Genomic DNA, 22475 nt, shown 5'->3' with positions numbered 1-22475 from the left:
GACTGAGTTGTTGTGAGCCAGTGCGTGGTGTCAGAGGGGGACTGTTAGTATAACCTGTATGCTGCTAGTATGAGCTGGCAATGTTGCCTTTGGCTAAAAGGAAAAAAACCGATGACAGGACCATGGCCAGAGACTGGATAAGATTCATTTTTGCATCTGCCTAGCTTCTGGCTATAGAGACCCTAGCAGTGACCCAGTAGTTCTGGGGCAAGTGGCCATACTGGGAACTAATGTTCTCTGCTCCTGATTCCTTAATGTCAACCAGTGGTTTAATTTAACATCCCTTCTCACTTTAGGGTTGATTGTTTCCTTGTCACACCAGGGACAAGTGAAGTTGCAGAGCCCAGGTGGACATACTGCTGTGTCAGCCAAGCAAGGGCGTCTGAACTATCTATCTTCTGGAGCTTAATTTATATAAATTTAGCCAAGTTTATACAAATAGGGTACTCTCGTTCCCTGAGGCCTGTAAATACAGGGCATCATTGCTCAAGAGCAATAAAGTATCAGCACAGATAATTCAGATTTTTCTAGTAGCCAATCTAAAATAAAAGGAAACCAGTGAAGTTTAATTTAGCCCAATATATTAAAAATATAATTTCAACACATGATAACATATGATATTTTTCATATTTAACCTCCAAACTCTTATGTACATATGTCAGAGCTACCTGCTATGAGATAACTGATGTCCATGTATAGCTCCTGGACAGTACTGGACAACAAGTGTCTTGAGAAGTGAATTGATGTTGGTATAAGTTTTTATTATTACTATTATAAATATGATTGTTTAACTGTCACGTCTATTATAGACAATCATTACTTTTTTGTTGGGGGGGGGTAAAGTTTTATTATGTACAATGTTCTGCCTGCATGCAGGCCAGAAGAGGGCGCCAGATCTCATTACAGATGATTGTGAGCCACCATGTGGTTGCTGGGAATTGAACTCAGGACCTCTGGAAGAACCACCAGTGAGTGCTCTTAACCTCTGAGCTATCTCTCCAGCCCGACAATCTTAACTTTTATGCTCTTTAATTCATCAAAGCTGCTTTTTAAATTTTTTTTATTTATTTTATTTTTATTTATTTATTTTTTGCCTGCACATTTGCCACAGCACACATGAGATCATGTGGACAGTTTGAAAGACTTGGTTCTCTCCACCATGTGGGTCACAGGGATGGAACTCAGGTGGTCAGACTTGGTGGCAAGCATTCTTACATACTGAGTTACCTTGTCAACCCCCCTTTTTGGAAAACCTTTTTTTGGAGGAGAGGCTCTTTGCTCTACCCACTCACATCTCAGCTTGCCCACCAGTTTTGGACCAAATTCTAAGAAATTTTTTTCTTCCTCGTTGCCAGATATTAATTTTTTTGTGGTTTGTCTTCCACCTTGGCTTTATCTGTAAGTCACCCTAGAAGATGACTATTCTATTTCAGGGGTCTTGAGGGAACCAATTCCCTGGCCTCCCTACGCACCGCTCTACCCCCTTTAATTTAATAACTCTGACAGTTTCTAAAATTCCTCATTTATGTAATTCAGTCATTCATGTGAGACACTTAAGTATATTCTTGTTTTAATTTTTGAGCCAGCTTTACTTATTCTGCCTTGTATTTATCACAAATAATAACCATACCTTAACTCCCCCCTCTTTTTTTTTTTTAAATTAACCCTCTGCCAGCATCTATTTTTAAAGTTTGGGAATGGGTGTGAGAAAGAACAAGATGATGTCAACCCAGCTTAATTCAGGAACAAGTGAGATGATTCATGTGAAAGTGTTTTGCAAACTCTAATAAAACAATGTCTCACATGAGGTTTCTGTTAAACAGTTGGGGTTAAGGATGTAGTTCAGTTGCTAGAGTACTCGCCTAAGCAGCGTGACGCCCTGGGCTCCAGTCCCAGCATCATACAGAATCTGCTGTGATGGTGAATGACTGTATCCCAGAATTTGGAAGGTAGAGGCAGAATAATTAAACATTCAAGGTCACCTTCAACTACATAGCAAGTTTGAGGTGAGACTTACATGAAACCCTGTCTTTATTTGTTTTATTTTTTGAGACGGGTTCTCTGTGTAGCCCTGACTGTCCTGGAGCTTGCTCTGTAGACCAGGCTGGCATTGAACCCAAAGAGATCCACCTGCCTTGTCCTTCAAAGTGCTGGGATTAAAGGTGTGAACCACCACCACTGGGCTTGAGAGCCGTCTTAGAGGGAAAAAAGGGGAAGGAGGGGCAGTATTTATTCAGGCCGAGCACACACTTGTAACCCCAGCACCTGGGAAGCAGTATGCCCATGAGTTTAAGGACAGCCAGGGCTGCATAGCAAAAAATCAGGGAAAAGTTTGCATTGTTAGTGTCTCTGTCCTCATGAGATCCTGTGCTGGCAATGGTGTTCATGTTGGGTGTCATAGTGACCACTTTGCCGAAGTACCCATTTGTTTCTGTGTAGTTCCTTTAAAATGAGGATGCTGACATAGGTATAGTTTAAATGTATCCTTGGTGACTCTTGATGTAAATGTATACCTTCAACTCAAGGTGACAACAAGACCAGCCAGATGGCTCATTAGGTAAAGGTATTTGCCACAAGCCTGGTAACCTGAGTTCAATCTCCAGAACCCACATAAAGGACAAAACTGAGGAATTTTGCTGGTGCTTAGTGAAGTGGTAGTTTTATGTTCTCCTCCGAGATTCATGACTTCACTAACCAGCACAGGCTTGGTTTCCCTCCTGTTGAACAGGTCTTAAATCCACTTACAGAGCTGTTGGCTACTGCCAGATAATATATGCCACTACTGGACTCTTAGGGTTATGGTGCCATGTTGGTCATAGTTGTGGTTCAAGGCCTTGTAGCTGGGTAGGGTTGTTGGTTAGGGTACTTCTCTTCTTGGAAGCTTGCTTGCAAGGTGCCTTCTGATACCATGAAAGATAGTCCTCATGGGGGAGGCTTTCAGGTTAGAGCCAGCTTGGGGCCTCTGGGCCCAGTGTCTGAAGTACATGATGTCTTTAGCAATAAGGACTGACCTTCCAGCTCCAGGGGGCAACTCTGACTAACAACTTAAAAAGGGGCTTTGAAGTGCCTAGTGTTGGGGTTTCCTTAGCTGCTCTATGAATCTTTGGAGTAGCATTGTTAGCACAGGTGGGGAATTTTCATTTAAATTATGTATGTATATTTCTATACTGATTCACATGTACTATAGGCATTTTTAGGTAGATAGTTAATAGTATGATTCCTTATGACTTCTTATGACTTTTTGAGACATCCTTATTTTACCCACCTCGGCATTGATCTCCCTCCACCTCCCATTTAGAGTCATGTGCTTTCCCTCCCCCATTTTTGCCATTTCCCCCTTCAGATCACTTGTGCCTTCCCTATTGCTCCTGACCCCCTATCCCCATTATGGTCCCTTTTTACTTTGCTGGTTTCTACAGTTACTCCACATACAGTGTTTTGAATGTATTTCCTTGCAGATCTGTAGCTTATGTTTTCATTGCCTTAATAGGAGTCTTAGAGCAGTTTCTCTGTGCGTGTGTGTATCTCTATGTGAGTGGTTCAGGTGTACAGGTGGGGGCCAGAAGTGGATGTGGAGTGTCTTCCTTGATTGCCCTCAGATTTTGCAGCAGGGGCTGTGACTGAACCTGGAGCCCACCTATTTCTATTCGCACAGTGCTGAAGTTGCAGCTGTGATCCACCACACCCCCTTTCTTATGTGGATGCTGTGTGGAGGTCCTTAAACCTGCGGAGTACGCGTTTTACCAGTTGAACCACCTCCCAGGTCCTACAATTCTTAATTTTGATACATTCAAATGGGTTGTTTTTTTTAAAATAATCTTTTCTGGGCTGGTGGTGGTACACGCCTTTAGTCCCAGCATTCAGGAGACAGAGGCAAGAGGATCTTTGAGTTTGAGGCCAGCCTGGTCTACAGAGCGAGTTCAGGACAGCCAGGGCTGTTATACAGAGAAACCTCGTTATGAAAGACTTTGTTTGGGGTATTAGTTTTGTTTGTTGTTGTGCCCCGCCCCACCCCACCCCAGGATCTCTCTGTGTAGCCATGACTGTCCTAGAACTCACTCTGTAGACTCTTGAACTCAAGAGTTCTGCCTCTGCCTCCCAAGGGTGCTGGGACCAACAGTGTGTACCACCACCTTCTACCAGGTGTTTTGGGGGTTCTTTTGCTTTTGGTTTTTTTCCTTAATTCATATTTACTCGTGTTTCATCTCTGGGTTTGCTTTCTGCCCCTATAAGATGTTTGTGTTTTAGGACAGGGTCTCTCTGTGAAACCCTTGCTGACCAAGAACTTGCTTGGCCTGGCCATGAACCCCCAGAAATCTGTCTACCCCTGCATAAAAGTGTGTGCCACTATGCTTAGCTGGTTTTTTTTTTTTTTCTTCACGAGTTTTAAAAAATAGAAGCAATGCTTTGGTAATTGTTTTGGAAACTCAAAGTTTTTGGTTTTTACTTGTTTTGTTTGCTTTAGTTTTGTTTTGGCAGTTAATTTTGTACTGTCACATTTTCATCTGATTTTTCAACTTTGTTCATTATTATCATTGTTGTTGTTATTTTTCGTTTTTCGAGACAGGGTTTCTCTGTGTAGTTTTGGTGCCTGTCCTGGATCTCGCTCTGTAGACCAGGCTGGCCTCGAACTCACAGAGATCTGCCTGGTTCTGCCTCCCGAGTGCCGGCATTAAAGGTGTGTGCCACCACTGCCTGGCTCTTGGCAGTTAATTTTGATAGCTGTTTTATTGGTTATTTTTATTACTGCTGTGACCAAATACCTGACAAAAAGCAACTTGAGGAAGGAAAGGTTTGTTCTGGCTCACAGTTTAAGGACATAGTCTTCTGTGGGAGGGAGGGAGGGAGAGAAGGTGAGACAGCTGGTCATGGTGTCTGTAGTCAAGCAGAGAGAGATGAGTATTGGTGCCAGTGTGGCTTTGCCTTTTCCCTTTTCCTCACCAGGACCACAGCCCATGAGATGGGGCTGCACACATACATGCAGGGGGGGTATTCCATTCTCAGTTAAACCTCTTAAACGCCCTCATGGACATTCCAGAGCTGTCTTCTAGGTGACTTAAATATCGTCAGATTGACCACTCACCATTTTGTCTTATTAATGGAGTCTTTGTTTGTCTAGAAATGTAGATTGAGGTTCCTAATGTTTGTGTGTTTTTTCTTGCTTCCTCCAGATTACCCCATCTTACTTATTTTATCATCAGCCTTTTCTCTCCCTACCTTATATCCATAGTGGGGAACTTGGTTCCTGTTGGGGGTCTGTGGCTTGTCCTATTCCATGTGCCACTCCTGCTTCAAACACTCAAAGAACATGCTCCTTTGGGTTTCTGACTGGCCTCTTCCTATCAAGTCTGCTACTAGCAGACAGTGCCAGTTCCTATTTCTTTTACAAAGACTTTATAGGTTTATAGAAGGATGAAATGTTCCCAAACTTGGAACTATAAAAATAGAGCTAGCCGGGCGGTGGTGGCGCACGCCTTTAATCCCAGCACTGGGGAGGCAGAGGCAGGTGGATCTCTGTGAGTTCGAGGCCAGCCTGGTCTACCAAGTGAGTTCCAGGAAAGGCGCAAAGCTACAGAGAGAAACCCTGTCTCGAAAAACAACAAAAAAAACCCAAAACCAAAAACAAAAAAATAGAGCTAGTAGAAGTGGCAGAAAGGTAGGTGGCTTGTGAGCTAGCCTTGGCTACAGAAGCATTTCTGACTATGACTGCTGAAACTAGGAGTGAAGGTCGAACCCAGGCGAATACAGTAACTGAGGGCAGAGCAAACAGAATTGCAGTTTTGTAGGAACCTTAGTCCTGGGGCTGGAGAGATGGCTCAGAGGTTAAGAGCACTGGCTGTTCTTCCAGAGGACCTGAGTTCAGTTGCCAGCAACCACATGGTGGCTCACAACCATCTACAGTGAGATGTGGTGCCGCCTTCTGGTGTGCAGGCATACATGCAGGCAGAACACAGTATGCATGTTAAATAAATAAATCTTTAAAATGTCCAGAAGTTCTAGCTGGTTTTGTGTGTAGTTTCCAGTTGTATTCTTTTTTTTTAAATTTTATGTGCATTGGTGTTTTGCCTACATATGTCTGTGTGAAAGTATCAGATCCTCAGGAACTGGAGTTATAGACAGTTGTGAGCTGCCATGTGGGTTCTGGGAACTGAACCCAGGTCCTCTGGAAGAGCAGCCAGTACTCTTAACCACTGAGCCATCTGTCCAGCCCCCAGCTGCATCCCATTGATACAGTTCTATTCTGTCAGTCTGATCTACAGGTTTCGTTTTGCTGATTGATTTCTTTTTTGAAGTTAGGAAGCTTAATTCTCTTCAATTGCCTCTGTAGTTTTTATTTCTATCTAATCTTTTCTTCAGGGCTTTCAACCAGAACCTGTATACCCTTCAAGTATTATGGTCTGTTTTCTGCAAGACGCACATTTCCATGAGTGCATTAAACTTGGTGGAGTGGAGTGGAGTTTTAAGTGGCTAAGATCTTTTTCTGTTGACTGCACTATTCTAGTTTTCGTGGTCAATGCAGTACCTACCTAGCTGCTGCACTGCCCTAGCAAGGTGCTCCTTTGCCCTGGAATTAAATGGAACCATAAATAGGTGTACTCCCTGGGAGTCGAAAATATTTCAGAGACAGACTTGGAACAAGCTACATGGGGTAGAGTGAACCAGTAGAGAATCTGTTTAGAACCGTTTCAGGAAGAGAAAGTTTGGAGGCAACAGAGGAACTAGATAGAGAACAAGGGAATGGAACAGTCTGTTGGAAGGATAGTGTGCCAGCCTCTTCCTTTGTGTTGGTGGGGATGGTGTCAGATGGCCAGGTGTGTTTTCCAGTACACAGGCTGCATGAGCATGTTTAATGTTCATCTTGGTACCTGGAGGATAGCAGTGATCAAGAGAGTGAATGTCCTTGGTATCTCAGGGATCATGGCACATTACAGCCATGGCTGTATCTACGAGGTTTAAATGTGTATGTTCTGTCTGAGCTGCTGTTAGGAATTAGAGCATTGGGGAGCCCCTGGGATTCTAGATCGAAATAATAGCTCAACTTGTTGCACAATGGCAGGACAGGCAGGGAGACACTTGCTGGTGATACTCCTGTACTAACCAGAGCTTCCTGAGGAGGAGGTTTGGGATTGGTGGGATTGGTAACAAGTTCCCAGTGCAGAAGGAAGGGGAGCTACAGAGGTGGCTAGAGAAGACCTAGCTCGCAAACCCTAAGGCGCAAAGATACTGATTAGGTTCACAATAGCAATTGACTAGATTAGGATCCCAGGTTTCTCAGAAGGCTCAGAAAAAGGAAATTAGCTGCCTCTGAGAAAAGACTAGAAGGAAATGATTTATCTTGGGGCTAAAGGAAGTAAAACCTGTAGAGGTTAGAAATTGAGGGTCATGGTTACAGTAGTATATTTCTGAGTCAGAGTGCTAACCATTACACCATGGAACTCCCCTCTATAGAAGTATATTCCTACCTTTTCAACTGCAACTTCAAATCATAAATTTTAGATTGTCACCCAGTTATAAGTGTCCAAAACTGAAACAAAAGTTTCTAACACCTTTATTTGCATTCCAGGCCAGCATTCCTGTTTCTTAAGAAAACAGTGTGGGTCATGGCTCAGTAAGTCAATATCATGACCCAGTGGTTCAGTGCCCCTGCTTTGAAAACATTGCTTCAGAATTGGTCTGAATGAGGAGATGGCTGCTAGGAGAGAGTATGCTGGCAGAGTGCCCAAGACTGATTGACTGGTCCTTAGCAGGTGCTGAGGCATGGGGACAGTAGTTTGGGTCACGGTGACCAGCACTTGCTTTATGGTATGTCCAGGAGACAAACAGGTAACCAGAGTGCTGTAGAGGTGAGATTACAGATGATCCCGTTGGACTTTTGCTACAACTGTTAGGTTTTTAGGACATCACTGTCCCTGCATGTTAAGAATTGGGGGGTAGAGTGAGGTTGTCAGTCACTGTCAGGAGTTTGTCCTTAGTGTGTTTAAATCCCTGGGTTCAGTCCCTAGCACTTCAAAGAAGAGGGGTCACTGTGCTCTGGAATGATTGTGTTCCAGATTTAGTACAGTAGTTGTGATGGATACCCCTACCACCTGATGACTTGATCACCTAGTTAGTAGAACAAAAAGACAAACCTGCCCTACCCATCCTAGCCTAGTGAACCAGTAACATGTAAACTGTCAGTAAAGAATGCTAGGTACGAGAATGGAAGTATTTGAGTAATTGTATGGTTTTTTTTTTTTTTTTTAGAAGAAACGTAAAAAGTTCAAAATTAATCTGAAAACAGTTAAGGGTTATATAAATGATGTACATTTTATGATAATCACAAAGCATAGATTCAGTGACAACCTTGAACATAAACCTTTAGAGAAAATAAAGTGGAATACTTGCAGTGCTGTTTTATTATGGCAAGACAAATGAACAAACCAGTGTGGTGATGCCCTGATCTTGCCTAATGGAAGTTAAGAAACTTCAAAAATAAATAACAGTGTTCCGTGGTTTTTAAATTAAGACGTCTGTTCTATTGGGAAGAGGAATGTATAAGCCTACTGTGGACGGGACTGGCTCTTCTCAGGCCTCTATAACGGGTGCCGTTGGTTACTGAATGGTTTGGCTCCTGCCGTGCAGATGTGCACCTGTCCATACCCCTTCTCTGTTACTTCAGGTCACTCTTGGGTTGTTTTCTGTAACATTTCTCAAAAAAACTTGATGAATTGAGTTTCTTCTCAGGTTGTACAAATTTAAAGCATGACTGTCTCTACAGACTCACCTTTGGCAAGTAGCTAGTGTTTTTAGAGTCTACATTTACTAGAGATAAAAGCCAAAGTAAATCCTGGGTATTGTGAGGAGGAATCATAAAAGGTGGTCATGGTGAAGAATATAATTTTTTTAGTAACTGCTAACATACGGCATACAAAACTTGACTTTTCATGAACACTAAACTGCTGTTTGAGAGTGTCCCTGGAAAGCAGGGACAGTGCAGTAGTGGAGCTGAGAGTGCTTGAACACAGTGTTGTGATTTATTGACAGGGATGACTGTTCTGTGTTGACAAGTAAAGATGTCAGTGGCAGTTGTCTAGTGTTCCACTTTCTAATGAAGACAGCACAACACCTAAGGGCAGCCTTCCTGTCTAGGTGTCAGTAATTAGTGATCTCCCTCTTAGGAGGAAAGTCCAAGGGAGGAGAGACCCAAGGGAGACCCAGCTGCTCACAGCTCCACTTCTGCTAATGAATAATACCTTTCCTCCGAGGGCCAGTCGGAAAGAGAAATTTAATTAGCACCCCAAAGAGTGAGAGTTTAAATTCTGTTACCCAGTTGACTGCTTAGGAGGACAGTAATTGACTGTTGTTTGTTGGAATTGACTGTTGTTTGTTGGGATTTTGGCTAGACTACCTGATTTGCTATTACCAGAATGACTGTATTATATCAGGTTAACTCAGGTTAGGATACAAATGGGGACTTCTGAATGTGCAACAATTGTATTTTTTAATTGAGTGTCTCTTCACACTGGTCAAGATGCAGAGAAACGAGTTCTTGGAGTGTTCAGCCATAAATGGACTATCTGTATCATACTGTCCCACAAGGCTCAAGGAACATCTGAAGAAGAGGGCAGAAAGATTTAAGAGCCAGAGGTCAGAGAAGACTGGTGTAAAACTGTCTCTAAACAGATAGGACCTCTGCACTCAGGAACTCAGCAGCTGCAGTTGCCCAAACAAGACCTGGACAAGATCAAGCCATTCAACATTCTCTCATGGAACACACAAATCCCCACCCCCTAGCCCAGGAGATCTTGACAGCTGATGGTTGCTAGGGGAGGAAGAGTCAGACATTTTTTTTTTTAAATTAAATGAATGTTGTCCTAAATAGGCTGACCATGCTACTGTGAATAGCCTCATACCCATGCATATATGGGCAGCACTAATTGGACTTGTGTTTTTGTTTCTTTTGGGGTGTGGGTGTCTTTTTTTTTATGGAGTTTTTTTGTTTTTTGTTTTTTGTTTCCCTTTTTAGTTTTTCAAGACAGGGTTTCTCTGTGTTGATTTGTACCTTTCCTGGAACTCACTCTGTAGCCCAGGCTGGCCTCGAACTCACAGAGATCCACCTGCCTCTGCCTCCCGAGTGCTGGGATCAAAGGTGTGCGCCACCACTGCCCAGCTTAGTTAGAAGGTGGGAGGAGGTGAATATGATTGAAATACATTGTATACATGTACAAAACCCTTAAATAAATTTAAGATGTATGTAACTTTATATAGATATAAAATTTATTTCTTTAATCTATACAGTGTTATACCTGTGTGTACGCCTGCACAGCAGAAGAGGGCACCAGATCTCATTATAGATGGTTGTGAGCCACCACGTAGTTGCTGGGAATTGAACCTGGGTCCTCTGGAAGAGCAGTCAGTGCTCTTACCTGCTGAGCCGTCTCTCCAGCCATGTATGCATATATACTCTCTTATCTGTCTTCCTTTCTCTGTCTCCTCCCAGCCTCTAGAACGCCAATTACAGGTGTGCATAACCACAACGGGCTTCCTTCCACTGTTTTTATCTAGACTTACATCTAAAATCCAGCGACAAAACTTCTTAATTCTCCTTTGATTTTTAGTTTGTAGTTCCTTTTTTTGTTTGTTTTGTTTTTGTTTTTTGAAACAGGTTTTTCTGTGTATGCCTGGCTATCCTAGAACTCACTCTGTAGATCAGGCTGGCCTCAGACTCAGATTGGCCCTGCCTCTACCTGGCTAATTTGTAATTCTTGACCATTTCACTTTAAAGAGAAAGCATATCCTCTGCTTCTTTCCTTCTTTCCATTTGTTAGGAAGCACATAGATTGCCCTCGTCCCATCTTCTAAAAGGGTCGAGAGTACCCTCCAGAGGTTCCTATGAAGTGTCTTGAGCTGGAGGAGTGGCTCAGCAGGCAGAGGCACTTTGCTGCCAAGCTTGACAAGCTGAGTTCCATTCCTGGGACCCACATGGTGGAAGGAGAGAACCAACTATCCCAGGTTGTCCTCTGACCTCCATACAAGCACTGGCATGTGCATTCCTGCACTTGAATACATGTGTGCGCATACACACACAAATAAGTGTAAGTTTAATTTTTTTACACAACCTTTTCCTCTTTCAACTTCTCTGACTCTTAAGTAGTTGTGTTAGATGTAGATGTACATGACTAAGAATTTATTATAATTTCCCCCTTGGGGGGAAGGCTGGAGCGATGGCTTTGTGCTTGAAAGCACTAATTGCTCTTCCAGAGGAAGAAATTGATTGCCAGTACCCACATGGCAGCTCACCAACCATCTGTAACTCCAGTTCCAGAGGACCCAACATCCTCTTCTGACCTGCAGTCATAGATAGCATGCAGGCAAAACACTCATACATAAAATAGGGAAATTAATTTTTAAATAACTTTTTTATTGATTCTTTGTGGGTTCACATCATGCATCTTGATCCTACTCTTCTCCCCATCCCTTTGCATCTCCACTCTGCCCTTGCAACCTCCCCCCAAAGACAAAGCAAACAACATTTAAAAGAAGAGAAATCTCACTGTGGAAACTGCATTGTGACACAGTGAGCCAGTCACACAGTAAACCCTTTGGCCCGTACATCTTTACTTGCAAGTGCGTTCATTGCAGTAAGTCAGTGGTCTGGTTTGAAGCCTCCGGTCTCTGCTACACTATCAACACTGGGCCCTCCCTGGGCTCCTCTTGGATACCCTGTCCTTGTCCTGTGTCATGGAGATCCTGTAGCTTTGATACTACAGGATTGGCCCTTTCACCTGCTCCAGCAGTTCATAGATGGGGTGGATGTTGGGGTGGGTCAACTCATAGCTCTGGTTCTGGGCCTAGAAATGAATTTTTTGAAAAAGAATTTTTTCTAACTTCTCAGTTTTGCTTACATACGGGATTTTTTCCCCCTTGCTGTCTTTGTTACTTAAAATAGTAGCTAAAATTTTCATTAGATTCTTGTTTATTGATAGCATGTCTAACTTGGTCTTATTTAGACATAGTCCACTTAACTTTGTAGTTCCTGAGCTGCTGTTGTATCATGAACAGGCCCATGATTAGTAACAATAAATGCTAATGAAATTGTTCTGTTAAACTATCTGAATGGAAGAGATGAGGACTGAGCTTTGATTTCATTCATTTAGAAATGAATGTTTACTGTATATCAGGCCAGTCTCAGTACTGACTGATTCAGTCATTGTTCCAGTGGTGAGAAGAGATGACAAATAGCCACAGGACTGTTAGGGAACAGGTGCCACCTTAGGTAGGGTGGTTTGGGGGATGGCTTCCCTGCAGAACTGACATTTATGCTCACAACAGAATGACAAGAATGAGTCATACACTCAGAAATCTGAGAGTGGTGATGGCTAGAAGAAAAAGGTCAAGGCAGCAGGAGCTTGGCAGACACAGAACAGTGCTGACTGGACCTGAGAAAGTGAGCTCAGAGAAGTGGACTTGGTCGGCAGGGCTGGTTCTGTGGGCCGTGGTGGAGTTGGGGAGTTGATGCTGATGGCCATAAGGACTGAGCTGCTGGTGAGGAGTCAATGAGGGCCAGTGGGGAGGATTCCTGTCCTCCAGTGGGTGGGTGCTATTTCTTACGATTCATTTCTATTGTATGGCTCCTTCGTGTGAAGTCACTCCTCATCCTGGGAACTGTGTCACTCTGAGTTCGATTCGGGAGTGTGTGTGTGTGTGTGTGTGTGTGTGTGTGTGTGTGTGTGTACACCCTGCCTGCAGTATAGGGCAGAGTTGAGATACCTCCTGAAGCTGGAGTTAAACCTAGCAAGCCTGTATAGAGCACGTGCAGAATGGTCTGAGTTTGGCAGTAACATGTACAAGCCCACAGTTGACTGTTCTGAAGTGTTCCAGGAGACATGAAAGAAGCACAGAGAGGAGGAAGGTCGGGTTCTCGTTCTTGATGTGTTAGCATACAGGCTCTGCACTGATGATCCTGGGAAATTCAAAATAGCATCCCTAGACCTGTTTCAATCATTGGAACAAGATTCTATGATGAGTATTTTAAATAAAATGCTTTTTTCCCCCCAGAATACTCTTTAAAAGATGATAACACTCTGGGCAGTGGTAGCGCACACCTTTAATCCCAGCACTTGGGAGGCAGAAGCAGGTGGATCTCTGTGAGTTCGAGGCCAGCCTGGGCTACAGAGTGGAGTTCCAGGACAGACACCAAAACTATACAGAGAAACCCTGTCTCAGAAAACCAAACAAACAAACAAACAAACAAAAGGATATGAAAATAGAAGGTTTGGATAAAGAGGAAGGACCAGCAAGAGGCAGGGAGAGGACAAGAGTGGTGGGAGGTATGGGTGTAATCAAGTACATCATGTACATAGTAACCTGAGTGCTGTGACTCTGTACAGTTTTGTGCATGGTTTCTCCGTTAGTGTGCACTAGTAAAAATGTAACTGGAGGTCGGGGAGACTGCTCAGTTGATGAAGTACTTTCCTTGCCGTTCAGTCCATAGCACCCACATCTTTGGGGTTTGTTTTGGTTTTGGTTTCTTTCAAGGCAGTTATGATGGCAAGCACTTGTGATCCTGGGCATAGAGAAGTAGAAGACTGGTAGAGCCTTGGAGGCCAGTCCAGCCCGTAAGAACACCTACTATTCTATAGAAAGAGAAAAGATGGGCAGCACTAAGGGACAACATCCAAGGCTCTCCAGGCCATGTTCATGTACACATACACAAAAACCAAACTTGTTAATTACTGAAATGGAAGAAAAATTTACAGGAATTTCCCTTCCCCTCCCCCCTTCCTTTTGTTTGTTCATTTAGTTCTTTATTTAGATTTACATTTTTAGATGTGTGAGTGTTACATGTATGTATATATGAATGTATGTATGTGCACCATCTGTATGCCTGGTGCCCACCTATAGAGGTCAGAAGATGGTACCTGGTCCCCAGGATTGGACCTCCAGATAGTTGTAAGCCACTAAGTGGGTGCCAGACTCAGAACTGGGTCTTCTGGAAAAGCAGCCAGTGCTCTTTAACACTGAGCCATCTCTCCAACCCCTGTTCCTTTGTTTTAAAGAATTTCCCTTAACTATCCCGTGTGCTTGTTTTAAGAAAAACTCGTGAATGTCCAAAAAATGTTCACATTATTATAATTTAATTGATTAGTCTCATAAAGCAAATTAATAAAATATATTTCACCTTTGAAATTGCTCTGATAGGTGTTAAATCTGATCCTTCAGTTTATTCATCTATTAGAGTGACTTTTTGCTGTAGGTTTTGTTTATAATTATTGACATTTTATTTTTTATTATATATATGGGAAGGAAGAGGAGTTACAGGCAGTTGTAAGCTACTCAACTTGTGTAGTGAGAATCAAACTCGGTTTCTGTTCACAAGGCTCTTAATCACTGAGCCATCCCTCTAGTCCTAGAGTGGCTTTTTTGTAAAACAGTTACTTTTATCCCTGTAGACAATAATTCTAAACTGTTGTTCTCTTTTACAGGGAAGTCCTCATTGACAATTCAGTTTGTTGAAGGCCAGTTTGTTGACTCCTACGATCCAACCATAGAAAACAGTGAGTATTGTTTTCAGATACTTACGAACTGAGAAAACATTATACTGTTTGTATAGTCTTAAAGGTTTGGGTTGCAGTGGGTAATATGTTAAATTTATATTTCTCCAATGGGAAGTTAAAGAAAACTTCCCGAGACTTTACTCAAGGTACCCTGAATTCTTTTTTATTCAGTTCTTATGTCCACTGACATGAAGAAAGTTATATCCCAATCAGTAGAAATCTAGTCCTATACTGGAACCTTCATATACAGAGTCAGCTTCAAGAAAAAAGACTTGAGAGCAGTTTTATTTTTATCCCCACCCCCTCCATTCAGCAGGAGATCTTTGTATAGATGTCAAATTTGAAAAGAATGAAAACAATCCAAAACCTTGTACCTTGAGGAGTACCCTGCTCTCTGAGTCCTGAAGACTTGAAAGAGGCTGCTGGGAAACATGCTATTCTGGGATCGCAGCAGGTGCTGCAGCATTGGAAAGAAGTTGTTTCTAAGTCTGTTGGATTTCATATCACATACAGGAAAGGTTACACACAGCCAAAACCAGCCACAGCCTTTTTACTTTGTTGGCTTTGAGACTCGTAAAGATGCTCGCTTGGAAGCTGGGCGGTGGTGGTGCATGCCTTTAATCCCAGCACTTGGGAGGCAGGGGCAGGCAGATCTCTGTAGTTCGAGGCCAGCATGGGATACAGAGAAACACTGTCTGGGGGTGGGTGGGGGATGCTCGATTGAGGTCTTTGCTGGTCATCAGCGCATCCAGAGAATCTGCTTTGTTGAAAGCTCAGGCTGTTCTTTTTCACTGTTAGAGCTCCTGGTAGACTCTGGAGCCAACATGTCTAACACTTGAGACCAGACTTGCCACCAGAAGTATACAGATTTAAATGGGTGGGAGTACAGTGATGGCATGTTGTATGGAAGCAGATTTAATGGCTAGGTTCATAATATTTAGGGTGTTGGCCTTCACCTCCTGAGCTTGCAATAGAAACACTAAGGTACCTTGACTCTCAGTAAGACTGAGAGTCTATAAGCCAGAAGGGCTTAATGTGGAAAGAGTATGAATTTAAAGTTCCAGCATCTGGAAATGTGGGAGTTTGGATGGGTTTTCGGGATGGTGGGTGTTAATTGGGGAGGAGAGAGAGAGAGTGAGTGTGTTTTGTGATGGGTTTCACAGTGTTTGTTGCCTGGATTCCAAGTTGATCTCTACCTCCTAGCTAATTGCATACTACATATGATCCTTCTGAGCAGTTAGGAATGCTGGCACATGGCTATCACCCCCAGCTTGATTAGTTTAAGAGCATCACTATCACACTTTATTGTGCCTTTGTGTTTTTCCTGTTTTGGTGTTCAGCAGTAAAGACATCATCATAAAGATAAATTCAGTAAAGTCATCATAAAGATAAATGTAGTAAAGTCTGCAAGCAGGAGCAGAAATGTTTATCGATTCTAATACCCCATGGGAGTTCATGGGACATATTCTTAACAGAGTAGAAACCTTTATTCCATTCCTCCACTGTTTGGTAAGAAAGCATTGTTTGGTGATAACCATGAACTTGAAAAAGCGGAAAGGTTCTATCTAGGTCAGTCAGAGCTACATATTGAGTCTTGGTCTCACCGGCGGTCGTGGGGTTGGGGGGACGACGACAAGATCTGGAAATAATCTAGTAATTATTTTAAACTTATCTTTATCATGCAGAATAGGTTATTAATAGTAAATATTCAGCAGTGGCACATTCTCTGACATATCGCTAATAAAAGAAGTAGTCCTGGGCTGGAGAGATGGCTCAGTGGTTAAGAGCACTGACTGCTCTTCCAGAGATCCTGAGTTCAATTCCCAGCACCCACATGGTGGCTCACAACCATCTGTAATGAGATCTGGTGCCCTCTTCTGGCCTGCAGGGACACATGCAGGCAGAATTCTGTATACGTAATAAATAAATAAATCTTTAAAAAAAATAAAGAAGAAGTTCTGGGACTCTGTCATTTTCAATAGTTAGGATAATAGAAGAATTCAACAAAACTGTTTTCTTGTTTTAGAGAACAGACCGGAAGTACTGCTTGCACAGATGCAGTTTCTTATCTCTTCTGCAGTGTTAACCTAACAACCTGATGTGCACTAAAGTTGAGGACTACAGTTTGCAAGTGAGAACAGGAGCAGTTTATAACCTGTGCCATCTCAGAGTCAGTTGGCACTCTTATTTGTGGTTTGGAGTGTTTGTTTGGTTGTTTGAGACAGGATTTCTATGTGTAACATCTCTAGCTGTCCTAGAACTTGTTTTGTAGCCCAGGCTGGCCTCAAACCCACAGAGATCTGCCTGCCTCTGCCTCCCAAGTGCTGGGATTAAAGGTGTGTGCCTGGCTGTAGTTAAGAATTCTGATGAAGAGTCTCACAGCCAAGCATGGATTGCTGATAGATTTCTGTGGGTATGAATTAAGGATGCTTAACATATCTCAGTAACACTGTCTTACTTTGCAAATGCCAAAATTTTAGAAACGTTGCTTTTGTTAGCATGAGACTTCACTAGTAAATAGCGCTAGCCTACTTTCAGGCTTTTCCTAGTGTGCTTATATTGTTGTGGGGAGAGCGTCGGAGTGTGTGAGACAGTCTAGCTGTACCCTTGCTGGTCTAGGATGCTTGCTCCTTTTGCCTCTGCTTTCAGAGTTCTTGGACAGATGTGTCACCATGCACAGCTTCCTTGTGTTCAGTTTTACTTGTTTTCACAACATCGCCAGCATATTTTAGACTGACTGCCTTCATGGTTTTATTTTGATAAATCCTTTTATGATTTCGTACATGTGTAAAATGTATTGGTCATTTTCATCTCTAGTATTCTCTCCCCTCCCTCCTTTTTTGGCTTGTTTTGATTTTTGCTTAATATAATTTCTGCCTGGTGCCATTTCCCTAGACACAATACCAGGTTCTGTGGTAGTTGCACAGGTATGTCTTCTTCACTGAGACATCAGTTCAGGGTCAGAGACTTGGAGCATCCAGGGCTTGTGGGACAATGCTGCTGGTACAGCAGTACACCGGAGGTGGTGCAAATAAATGAACTTTTGTTTCAGTAATCTAGTCAAAACAGTTGTGTCATACCTTGTAACAACTACAGCTGTTTAGTTCTGAGGAAGTGGTTTTCTACTCACCAGCATTTCTTGCATAATTTTCCTCAAGCCTGGAAATATGGCTTTTTAATTCTAGCTGAACGGTTTCTCACAGGTATGTGTCACTGCCTGCTGGTTGACAGTGATTGAAAGCTCCTGCAATGCTAAGTGACCTCAAGTCAGAGGTCAGAGTAGAACTCTTACAGAATAAGTGAGTTGTTGTTGTTGTGAGATAGAGTCTTACTGAATTGCCCTGGAACTTGTTATGTAGACCGGGCTGATCTCTAATCTGCCTGCCTCTGCCTCCCAAACACTGGGATTTTTAAACATATGTGGCACTTACACCCAGCTTTCATTGAATTTATATTGGATATTTTCCAAGTTGAATTATTCTTGTTCACTTTTCATCTGATTTACCTATTTACCTTTATGTGATCATTTCCAGAAAAGGGTCAAGGATAATGTACAGTCTGTGAACTTGCCCATCAGCCCTGCTTGCAGTTAGGAGAGGGTAACACAGATTCCCTCCCTCAAGCACTTATGTTTCCATGGAATCCCCTGCCTTTCTCTTTGTCACTTAGTTTTCTGGATCATTTCCATTTGTCTCTTGCTTTTCCTTTTGGTTGTGAGACATGCTGAGGCTTCTTTCTGCTGTGGAAAGGATAGTTTCTGCTGCTGGACCTGTACTGTATTGTATGGGCTGTATTGTGGGGCTCCAGATGGTTACAGGCTAAGGTTTGTTGCTGTGGGCAGTCCTGTATTTGGAAGCCTGTCCTCTTGAAATTCTGAACTGAGTTTTCTTATCCTTACTGGGAAAAGTGACAAATTGCTTGGATCTTTAAGCTGGGAAAGAACGGTGGTTTCAGCCCAGAACATCTGTTCCATTGCTATATTACCTGACAGTAAATTGTTGGTTTTTTGTTTTTCCTTTTAATGTACTAAAGCTTCTTAGCACTTCAATTAATACTAGTTCTTTGTGCTCTGACACCAGACTTCCTACGAATTAATGGAAGATTTTTGTGGTTTTGGTTCATTCATTGAGGCTTTACATAGTGTATTTCACTCGTTCCTAAGAGGAAGTGCTCTCTACAGAATAGTCAAATTGTTTTTATAGGATGTGAATTATTGCTGACTGCAGTTCCTCTGGAAAGGATTCAAGGCTTCCCTGAGCTTGATTTTCATCACTAATTCCTAGCAGGCCAATGGAGGAAGGAGACAGTCTGTACAGTTCAGAGCTTGTTCATTTTCCATTATTGGGAACTTCTGGCAAGATTATTAGGGACTCAGTTTGATCAGTTGTCATTGTTCATACTTGTGAGTAATCCAGAGTTAATGTATGTAAACTAGTATTTTATTCTTTTTCCTTGTAGCTTTCACGAAGTTGATCACAGTCAATGGGCAAGAGTATCATCTCCAGCTTGTAGACACAGCGGGGCAGGTAAGTGACTCAGGACCCCTGCAGCAGCAGCTCTGTGTCTGCCCAGCAGAATGTTAATGTGCTGTCTGCCCAGGCTTTGTAAGACCTCAGGGCACATTTCTGAGGAATTGTTTCTATATCTATCTTGTCAGCAGAGTGAGGGTTGATACTACAGAGTAGTGGTTTTTTTGAACTTTAATTCTGCATTAAAGAATCATATCACTTCTCTCCCTCTGGCCTTCTGTATGTATATTTTTATACATTAAGAGAAAAATCAAATATTTTTCAGGGAACTGACGAGAGGTAAAGCTTACTTCCACTTATGAGGCCTTGAGCCAGGACACACCAGATTGGTTAGATTGTGTGGTGGTCAGATTTGACTATTGATTTGATTGATGAGTAGTTATCAAAAACCAGTTCTTCCATTTCCCCCTGCACAGAAAAAAGGATACTCAGGTTAATCAGTGCAGCACTGATGTATGGAATGCATTGCTGGGGGTACTGACTGGGCACAAAGGAGAAAGAAGACTATTCCAGGAAACAGAAAAGTCCTTTGACAACTTAGCTGCCTTGTTTCCATGGTACCCGGTTCAGCTTTTCCTAGAAACCATTTTGTTAGACTGAATTTGTCCCTGTTCACTGGAGTGGAGGGTGGGGAGTATAAAGAGGCTGGGCTTTCAGCTCTGACGCTTCCTGCCCTTGCAGTAGAGTCACAGAGGGTCAGGCCAGCAGGCGGGTGAATGGGCTAACCTCTGCAGTGTTGAATGGAGGCATTTTATGGGACCTGGGCATATTGAAATGGACCTAAAATAATGGGACATGTCCTGTGCTTAGAAATGAATTCCTTCTGCTTTGTTTTGAGGTAAGCATAGAAGGAGGGTGTGAAGCAGGAAATAGCTGAACTAAGTGGTGTTAGTACTGGAGAAACCTAGAGTTTCTGTTCTGGAAGCAAATAAACTCTTAATGTGTATGACTCTGAGCTTCTAGAGAGCACTGCGGCATGCACTTTCCTCCCCCACCTGTGCCCCAGAGCCTGGGGTGGAGCATGTGTAATCAGTCAGAAACTAGCAGTTATTAAAACAAGAGATGGTAACAGCCCCTGGCAGTCAATGGCTTAGACAATCTGACTCTCTTCGAACTAGTAGGAGAGATCCCTGAATTTGAGGGACTTCTCTCTGTCCCTAAGGTTGAATAGTCACTTTATTCCCTGAATGAAGACACATTAGTGTAAGGAAGACAGCCGCTGATGTTGCTGTAAACCAGCTTTAAACTCAGAGTCCTGGGCAAAGATGTTCAAAGTGAGACTCTGACAGTAGTACCTGGACCTCAGATTTGCTCTTGTATCTTTGGACTCTCTTTTAAGCCACTGGAAAGGGGGGCTAACTCTGTTGCCCCACTAAGGAGCTTTGAGTCAGGTGGAGAATGTAGTACACACCTTTAATCCTAACACTCGAGGCAGAGGCAGATGTGAGTTTGAGGCCAGCCTGGTCTACATAGTGAGACCCTGTTTCCAAAAAAAAAAGGCTTTGAGTCCTGGTTGTTTTTAGTTATTCAGTGACCCGAAGACAAAAGATGAGTTTTCCTGTGCCTGCTGCTTTCCTGGTATTAGCTTGCACAGGATGGTTAGATTGAGGTTTCTGTAGCTTGCTATTTCCTCAGACCAAAGGGTGCTTTGCTATAACTCAATTGATAGAGCCAGTTAAGCAGGGCTGGGGAGGAAATGTCATCCTATGGTTTTCTGAATCAACACGGGTGCATTCTTCTAAGGAACTGTTTTGCTTTAAACATGACTGTACAGTTGTTCATCAAGACAGTCTTCAGTGATTTTAATGGTCTGATAATGCACATGATAAAACTGATAGGATCCTGCTCAGGGATGGATGTGTGTTATGTAGTTCAGGGCAGTGTTCTGGTGAACATCAGACTTGATTACTTTGGATAATTGTTCTCACCTTTGCTAATATCAATAGTCTTAAAGGTTACATTCAATGTGCAGTTCACAGCAGTGAAACGTGGCATCTCCAGCTGCAGCTGGTCTGCCCTTACTCCAAAGAAAACTTAGAGAATGAATCTCCTGCCTCTGGCTTTAGGATGTTCAGTTCTGGGGGTGAGGCTGTAAATAGTAAAGACTGATGTTAAAAAGACGTGTTCTTTTTATTTTTTGTTTTTCTTTATATTTTATTTTATGTGTGTGGATGTTTTGCCTACTTGAATGTCTATGCACCACATGCATACAGTACACAGAGAGGCCAGAAGAGGGCATGAAACTAGGCTTTCAGACAGTTGTGAGCTGTCAAGTGCGTGCTGAGAATTGAACCCTGGTCTTCTGGAAGAGCAACCAGTGCTCTTAATCAGTGAGCCATCTCTCTAGCCTCTCAAAATCACATTCTTTAAAAATCATCTGTAGCCAGGCCCACTAGTATGCATTTGTACTCTCAGCTGCTAGAGAGGCTGAGGCAGGATCACTAGAGTTAAGGACCAGCCTGAATAATATAACAAGACCTTGTCTCAAAATCATCATTATCTAATAAATTTACACAGTAGTCTTCATATTTTAGGAAAAATGCATATCATAAATATTCATAATAAATAGCAAGTACTTTTTACTTTGTACTTTGTATCACTACAAACACATCCATGTATCAATAACAAGAACACACTCTGAAAAGTAGGGCTTTGGGAGATCTCACCATTGTTGTCAAGATTATGTAGTGGGGGCTAGAGAGATGTAGTACTTAAGAGCACTTGCTGCTCTTCGGAGGACCTGAGTTTTATGGCCACATTGGATGATTCACAACTGCCTGTAACACTAGTTGCAGGGGATCTGACACCTTTCTCTGGCCTCTGCAGGGACCTGCAGACAAGTGATGCATTTAAACTCACACAGGCATACAAGCATACACACAAATAATAAATCTGTGTTTCTAATTTTATTTTTAAGAATTATGTGTTATATCTAGCAGGATGCAGTAGTACATGCCACACCTGTAATCCTCACACTCAGGAGGCTGAAGCAGGATAGTGAAACTGGCCTCTAAATGAAATGTGCAGCTGTTACACATAATTGTGCTATACTTTCATACCACTAGAAGTACAGTCTTCTAAAACTTCCAGCACTACTATAGATAGAATGTAGTGCATTGTGCTAGCTACAACAGTAATATCACTAGGCAGTTGGGATTTTCCAACTCAGTTATAATTGCTTTGTGGTTCATTGTTGACCAGAATGCCATTATAGTACATTTGCACACTACATGACCATCACTGTGGCTTAATTGTCCAGCTGAGGAAAATGATGAATATGGTTAATATATCTTGTTTAGTTTAAGTTTGCATGAAATATTTTGGTTTGGTCTAATTTTGAGATGAGATATTTTAGTAAATCTGAACTATAGGCCATGCCTGACAAGCCTATAATCCTGATCCTAAAGAA

At 42.5% G+C, this 22475-nt stretch overlaps 1 protein-coding gene across 1 annotated transcript in view; it reads left to right on the top strand.

Annotated features, from left to right (window-relative positions):
* The window catches only part of Rheb (Ras homolog, mTORC1 binding), a 46604-nt gene that overhangs the window by 11972 nt on the left and 12157 nt on the right, over positions 1–22475 (top strand). Inside the window, exons 2-3 of the mRNA XM_036182410.1 lie at positions 14466–14537; positions 18996–19063. Coding sequence (XP_036038303.1) covers positions 14466–14537; positions 18996–19063 — 140 coding nt within the window. The remainder of the gene's footprint in view (positions 1–14465; positions 14538–18995; positions 19064–22475) is intronic.

This window comes from Onychomys torridus, chromosome 3 (assembly GCF_903995425.1).
Source record: "Onychomys torridus chromosome 3, mOncTor1.1, whole genome shotgun sequence".
NCBI classification, from domain to species: Eukaryota; Metazoa; Chordata; class Mammalia; order Rodentia; family Cricetidae; genus Onychomys; species Onychomys torridus.
This window is presented reverse-complemented; position numbering and strand designations above follow the sequence as displayed.